At 49.9% G+C, this 7642-nt stretch overlaps 1 protein-coding gene across 2 annotated transcripts in view; it reads right to left on the minus strand.

Moving 5' to 3' along the window:
- Positions 1-1835: 1835 nt before the first annotated feature.
- The window catches only part of ZCCHC7 (zinc finger CCHC-type containing 7), a 90767-nt gene continuing 84960 nt past the window's right edge, over positions 1836-7642 (minus strand). For both annotated transcript variants that reach the window (XM_068175623.1, XM_068175624.1), the window contains exons 7-9: positions 7027-7122; positions 3584-3701; positions 1836-3141 (exon numbers count right to left, since the gene is read on the minus strand). In XM_068175623.1, the coding sequence (XP_068031724.1) occupies positions 2696-3141; positions 3584-3701; positions 7027-7122 (660 nt within the window). In that variant the 3' untranslated portion in view covers positions 1836-2695. The remainder of the gene's footprint in view (positions 3142-3583; positions 3702-7026; positions 7123-7642) is intronic.

Here is a 7642-nt window from a genome sequence, read left to right on the forward strand (position 1 = left end):
TGCCATTTTACTTGTCCTCTCCTCCTCACTGAACGTAAACAGTCTCCTCAGCTTTATTCTCGTGCTGAACTCTCTAAGATCCATCAGCTGCCCACAGAAGCCTTACAGGGTGTGCTGGGTGGCACTGGCTGCTGGTGACAGCTGGTGCTGGACACAACCCGCTTTGCTCTGAGTGGTACCAGCCAGAGCTGCAGCCACCAGTTTATGTCACACCCAGGTGTTTTCCAGCAACAAGCCAGCCTTGTCCCTGTCCCTCTTTCCTCACTGGTGGCACTATCCAGACCTGCCAGTTTCCCCTGAATGCCCTGCTGGGTGCAGATTTGTGCAAAGCCTGACACTGGACAGTCCTGGAGCTGATGCTGTTCCCTGCCAGGACCCAAACTCACCCCCTGGATGCCCCAGGCCAGATGTGCCACTGCAGGATCTTGTTTCTTTACCCCCAGTGCCAATGCTGCTGCCCACCTGCCAGACACTGGCCTGGGGCCTGGAGGATGCTCCCTCACCCTGTCTGCTTCCAGGGTCACTGCTTTCCTTTTTTTCCCTTCCCACGGTCCTGAAAATCATGCTGCCTCCATCTTTTACTCACTGGAAGTAATCACAAGCTGCAGACATCTACAAAGGCTCTGCGGGGTACCTGCAGGACTCGGGGTGACGTCCAGAGGCAGATCCACCACAAGTCACTGCTGGTGCTGGCAGCAGGCAACAGGCAGGAGCTACAGTGGGCAGCCAGACCTCCGTGGTCCCACCAGTGTGAGTCACTGTGCCTGAACTGCCGGCCCTCACCTGCCCAAGGCAGGCAGGCTCTGCCCGCAGCGCACAGCAGGCTTGGAACGACCCCACAGCCATGTCCAAGGTGAAATATTCCTGTCTGAGTCCACTGAGCAGCAGAGAAAGAGGCAGGGGCTCCCCCTGGTCTGGCTCCTGCCTCGCTGGCAGGGACCTGGCGCTCAGGGGAGGAGTAGGAAGAACTCTGACCTGCTCCACCCTCGGGCACTGCACATGGATGACCGACAGGCACCTCTCTGAGGTGCAGGAAATGCACTCACCTCAAGACACTTACCTGGCCAGATGACCAAAGCAGACACTGAAAACAACCCTCCTCCCTGTCTGCCAGGTTTGTGCTGCTTTGGCTACAGGCCAGTGCTGACTTTTGCTCACAGGAAACACAGAATTCAAAACTGAAAAGGGATGTACAACACAGCATCTGGGAAAAGAGATGTTAATTAACTTAATATTTTTTTCCATAGGGCTAAAACTGATTTTCTTTTCAGTATCATCAGGAATTTTTCAATCAAGCAATAAATGAAGTTAAGCAAAACTTAATTTTTGTTGCCAAAAACATGCTGAAGCAAAGCTAGACATTAGGTTTGCAAATGCTATGCAGGTGTATATCACAAATACCTCTGAAACAGGATGACACGGTCACCAGAACACCTGTGTTCTCACTGTTGAGTTTGCTAAACAAAAACCTGATGACTTTAGAGAGTACTGGCATGGGATAACACAGCCATAATCAGAGTCCTCAAGTTTTTCTTGGGTGCCCATATCCCTTTCCAGCTACCCTTGCAGGGTATAAATGTCTCTGATTTTAACACAGGACTGCTGCAGGAGGAGAGGAGCTGCAGCTCAGTGACACTGTGCTGTTACCAGGAGAGTGGTACAGCACAGAGCACGTCACAGAGCAGCAGGGTATGGATAATTTCCTTTTGACAACAGTGCAGTACGAATGCATTACTTTTTTCCTTTACTCTTGCCAGTGGTGATGCAGCCAGGAAAGAGATCACGATGCTGTTTTCAATTATGTTTGGAATGCAAGGAAATGAGGAACAAATCCATTCTTTTAATATTTCTCATGTAAAGTTTTATTTGTGTTAGTCCTTTGATAAAGCATTTTGTTCTTACAAACCTTAAAACAACATGCTGAATTCCAGTGTATAAAAATAACTGTCTTTAAAAAAAATTAAATTTTAGCACAGTGTGACTGGAACCAAGTATGTTCTTCAGACTCCACTCCTGTTTCTTCCAGCACATCAAAAGGAACAAGGACAGATTTAGCGTGAGATGTAAACTCTGTTCCAGGCCCAGCTGCTCACTCCTGCTCTGCTGACCAGCTGGTAAGGAGAGGATGGAGCCCCAAAAGCTGAGCCCTGAGGGCAGGGGATGGATGGCACTGCTCTGGACAGTGAGGCGGGGGATTGCTGCATCCCAGAGCATGAAGCAGAGACTTGGCTGTCCCTTCCAGGGGCAGGGAAGTGCCCAATGCCCTCCTGCTCTCTGGAGAGGAGTGGTGGCTGAGGGGAAGTGCTTTATACCCAGGTTCCTGCTTTCCACCCCGCCCACCCCTGACCCAAGTCTCCCTGGCATTGGCCCCAAAGTTGCTGTGGTCCAAAGCACAGCCACATCTCGTTGGAGAGCAAACAAACCCTGCCAAACCCAGCGTGCCCCCACACCCCCATGCAAAGAAAATAAACATACAGCATATTCTGAGACCACCCCTGGCAGGAGCTCTGGGCCCTGCAAGCCATGGGGTGGCTCACAGAGATGGAGTGGTCCCCTCTGGCTGTGGAGATGGCCAGGGTGGGTGATGGTGCCCAGCGTGCCGGGTCAGGGACGGACTCAAATTCATGTGCTAAGAGAGGGACAGGAGTAAAGAGAAGGCAGAGCCAGAGCCGGGGAATGCCAGTGCTACCTGCCATCACCAGGATTTCTGTTTGGATTTCTTCCGCTGTTTTATAAGGAACAGATTGTCCCTGCTGTCAGGACTAGCATTTTTCTGCTTTTTCCATTTCTTCTTCCTTTTGGCACCTTCTAGAGGATGCTCAACACATGTGGCCTTGCTGCCTGAGAGCGCCTGGAAGAGGGACTTGCGACGGGCCCTGCTGCCCTTGCAGCCCTGCTGCTTGTACCCTCGAGGGAAGTCCTCTGGTTCGCCGTGCCTTTCAGCATCCCTCCTGTGCTTCTCCTCCTGGGCCTTCTTTGCCCGGTTCACCTTCATCTTCTTTTGCTGCTCACTGCTCCTGCTTTGCTTCCCCTGCTGTTCTTTCCAAAGCTTGCTCTTTTTCTTGTGGCAGGGCACCTCAAGCTCTTCTTCCTGCAATGGTGTTTCAGACTGTTCCGGCAGAAGGCCGGCTTCCTGCAGGTCTGGAAAGCAGAGTGGATTATTTCAATACCTAAAAACCCTAAAACTTGGCACCTGAGCCATCACATCTCTCCTCTGTTACGTATGAAGGTAGACAAAAACTTATATCTGGCAGATTTTTTCTGTGTGGGTTTTTCCTGTCATCAGGCTAGAATCTCAACAAATCGTGATTTAATCCCCTTACTCCTATTTCATGGCATTTTTAATGGCAGCAGATTTTTCAGAATTAAAACATCTGACAATGCTCACTGAGTGACTTTGACACAGTCAATTTCCATCATAGACACACGGATGACTAAAGTCACAAATCTTTTACTACCACCAGGCTACCCCTGTTCAAATCCATGCAGCTTTTCCCAACACATGAAAATAATCACACAATGTTTCTAAAAAGCACAAACACAGAACTGGAAGGTGGGAGTGGTCTCCCAAAACACACTGTACCTGCCACCTTTCTTTTTAACCTGTTGGCTCTCCTCTTGATGTCGCACTCATCATCGTAGTAGTAGACGAAGGGAGAAGTGGGGAACATGTTTCCCTGCATCCTCTTCTCTGAGCACTCCTGCAAAACACATTTCAGGTCACTAGAGGTGGCTGGGTGGTGGATTTCCTGGAGGTGAAATGGGCCAGGTCCTGCAGGTCCTGGACTGTACTTGTGGGGGATGTGGCCAGCACTGACATTTTCATGAGCAGCTCGTAATCCCTCCTGCACACAAGGAGACACTGGTGCTGTTTGAGCACACAGAAGGGAGCTCCCGTCTCCCTGCACACCTTACCACACCCTGTAACATCCACAGAACACACGATGAAGACCAGGCGAAGACAGGTAAACACCAGGGGAGGTGCTGACAGAGCTATTGGGCAGAGGGACAGGGCAGTCCTGCTGCCAGGCAGAATGTTGGAGTCCCGGACATCCCTCTGGCTGCCCTGGCTGGCTCCAGACCCTGGCAGGGGGCTCAGAGACCCTGGCACCAAGTCAAAAACACCTGTGGCTTTGATTTTAGCCCGTGGAAAAAGCTGCCAACTTTGTATGAGGAATTACAAGCCACGAGGTTTGAGCAGTGTGGTAGCTGAATTGACACAGGGTGGAAAAGCAGAATTTTGGGGTTTTTAGAATGGGGTTCAGGGGACAAGATGGAGGGATTTGGGCATGTCCTGGCCTTCTTCTCCTTGCCCTCCATGTCCTGCCGAGATGGTGACACTTTTCTGTTGGTTTAAGGTGCAGACACACTGTCCAACATAAATTACAGATATTGGCACGTTACTGTAAACATGGCACACGGAGTTTTTGGTATAAAATGTGAACACCGCCCTGAGGGCAGACAGAATGCCATGGCCAACCTGCTGGACAGAGCTCAGCAGGGCAGAGAATGTTACAGATAAGGGAAAATAAACATCCTTGAGAAGCCGACCTTGCACATTCCGACTCTTTCTTTGGTTGCACGGGCTGGGAAACGAGGACTTTCACACTCTTGGGGTAATCCCAACACCCAAACCCTGAGAGCAGGACCCCAGCACTTGCTGTGCACACGCCCGGCCCTTCAGAGGCAAACTGCCCCGGCAGGGCACCTGCCTGCCTGGGGCAGGCACCTGGCACCTGGGCTCTTTTGGGTGAGGCTCCCTGCAGAGGGGGGGCAGGCCAAAGGAAAGAGGGCAGCAGCCACGGGGAGCCAGAGCCTGCCAGTAGCCAGGGTGGCTATTGGCCATTCCCTCACAGGGACAAACCACAGGCAAGTCCTGCAGCAGGCTGCTGTGAGCACATCAGGGTGCAGGGAACAGAAAGAGGAAAAAGAAGAGCAGGAGAGCCCTGAATAGAGAGTTGAGGTGAGGAAGGGGCTGACTCTGGCAGCATGTGCATGCCAGCCTGTTTCCCAAACACTTGGAGCAGGAATGTAAGTTTTTTCACTGCTGTGCAAACAGTTTTATCCATGTCTTGAGAGCCAGGCTAACAGGAACACTTCCTATCATTCTGCCTTGTATCTGGGTACCATGATATTGACAGTTGCTTTATTCTGCTTTATCCTCCTTGTAGATTGCCTGTTACCCGCTGTGCTTTGCTCCATCGTCTTTCTCTTCTTAGATACTGCTGAGATCATAGAAACACAGAATCCCACAATGGCTTTGCTTGGTAGAGACCTTAAAGATCATCCCGTCCCACCCCTGCTATGGGCAGGGACACCTTCCACTGTCCCAGGTGGCTCCAAGCCCTGTCCAACCTGGCCTCGGACACTTCCAGGGGCAGCCACAGCTTCTCTGGGTACCTTGTGCCAGGACCTGCCCACCCCCACAGGGAAGAATTTCTTCCTGATAGCTAATCTAGCTGTACTCTCTGTCACTTTGAAGCCATTCTAGCGGCATCTGGGCCTCACCAATCTCCAGGGGCTGCCAGGAGCTTTCGCTCACCTGATGTCTGCACCTTGGGACCAGCAGCTTTCCTGCGTGTGCTGCTGCTGCCACTCAGTGCCACCCTGGCAACCCCTGTCCCTGCCTGCTCCTCTCTCCCTTCCAGAGGCACAGCAGATCAGAGATGCATTTTTGATGTCTTTCTCATTTCTCAGCTTCTTTTGGGCATTTGCTTGGCTGAAATTTAGTGAAGAACCAGTTTTCCTGCAAGTGTTCTGCCTGTTTTTGGGAATGGTGTGTACATGGGAAGATCTGGTATCTCTGCCCTCTCGTGTTGCTATTGGCTTATCCCCTTTCATTCAGTCCTTGCTCAGGCTGTTTCTGCTCCTTGTACACTACTACAAATATCAAAGTTATCTTCCTTAATTTTGAGGGACATAAAATGTCCACGAGTTGCTTTCTACCCTTTCTGATTTTCTACAGTTTCTACCAGTTTCAATCTAAGTATTTACTATCAGATCCTCACACATAATTTCTAATTATTTTTGCATCAGCCTTAATAATTACTTAAATAATCAATCTACAGTATCCCTAATAATTACTCATTACTTTTATAGCAGCCTTACTTGTATCCATGCATGGCTGTCTTCCTCCAGTGCCATTTTTTGGACAGTTTAATAAAAGTCAACTAAACTAAAGACCCAAGCTTTTAACAAAAGATACTGGATTGTTGAAGGGGCTGACACACAAGAGCAGGCAGAAGGGAAGAGCGGAATTTGCTGGCAATTTGCTGTTTCTAAGCCACAGGAAAAAAGAAGCTAAACCCATCCAATGCATGATTAGCATTAATTTTCTAGAATATTTGTGGCTTGGCTCCTGCATTTATTCCTTAAAAGAAAAAACCCTGTTATTTGTTCTGTGTTGGTAATTGCCGGTACAGAGCTGAACTTACTATGATAGCACCAAAAAAGGTGATAAATATCACCAAAACACCCTGGAAGATGCAGCCACATCTCCTGGATTTACTGAAGCCACAAAAGGCTCATGACGCCTCCTTTACCAGGCTGCACCTCACAGAAGGACAATGCCAAACTTAGGTCAGATGTTGAACTAAACCAGGAAACTACAAATAAGGATCATCACACGAAAGCAGAAATGGAAGATTCCCAAAAGAGCACTCAAATAGTTGGGCTGAGTGTGGTGAAAAACTTGACATAATGTTGAATGTGGGAAAAAAAGAAAGGGGGTAAAAAAGCTGTATTCAGCAACTGTTTTCCAATGGATATTCTCTCTCCCAGGCAGTCTCAAATCAATGAACCTCCCAAGGAGAGACAGCAACTGTTACCTGCCTCCCTATCTTTAAATTAACTGGGTGAGATCCCTTTATTCGCTGGCCTCCCCCGAGGTGTGGTCACACTCCTCTCGTGTCACACCAGCGTGGCTCTTCCAGCTCTTTCCTCCAGCCACACACAGAACAGAGAGCGTGGCAGGGCTGGATTTCCAGCCCAGGGAGTGCAGCCCTGGCAGAGAGTGCCCAGACTTACGTATCCAAGGTGTCCTTTGCGGGAGCAGTTGTAGCAGTACACGGACACCGTGCGCTCTGAGTGTGAGCCCGCTGCCTTGATGGGTCCTGGCTTTGTCTGCAAGGTGGAAATGGGCAAGAATTAGGTCTGGTGGTACTCTGAATGCTGAATTAAAAATAAATGAAAATTGCATAAATATAATTTTATTAAGCTTAGATCAATACACTCCTGCTTGCTGTTGGAATATTAAGTTTGAAAAAGCATCAACAGGCTGCTTCTGTGAGGTTCAGCCTCAGCATCACAAATTAGGTGGGAAGAGGCATCGTTGGCATCTTGTCCTCCAGGCCGTGTTGTTTCAGCTCTGAATGCAAACTGCCGATTTATCTCTCCCCTCCTCTCTCACAGGGGCCGTCAGACACAGCTGGGGAGGCACAATGCCCTGGCCACAGAGAGAATGGGACACCAGTCCCACGTTCCACAGCCCACGGGCAGGCACCAGGACTAACAAGGGATGCAGGAATCCTGGCCCAAGAGCAGTGGGGCTTAGGAGTGACCTTATTGAACCCCGCGTGTTTCCTTCTCTCTGGGGCTAAAGGAGCACGGAAGAGTGGCCCTGATTTCACAGAAAATTGTAGTC

The sequence above is a fragment of the Anomalospiza imberbis genome, chromosome Z (assembly GCF_031753505.1).
Source record: "Anomalospiza imberbis isolate Cuckoo-Finch-1a 21T00152 chromosome Z, ASM3175350v1, whole genome shotgun sequence".
Lineage (NCBI taxonomy): Eukaryota > Metazoa > Chordata > Aves > Passeriformes > Viduidae > Anomalospiza > Anomalospiza imberbis.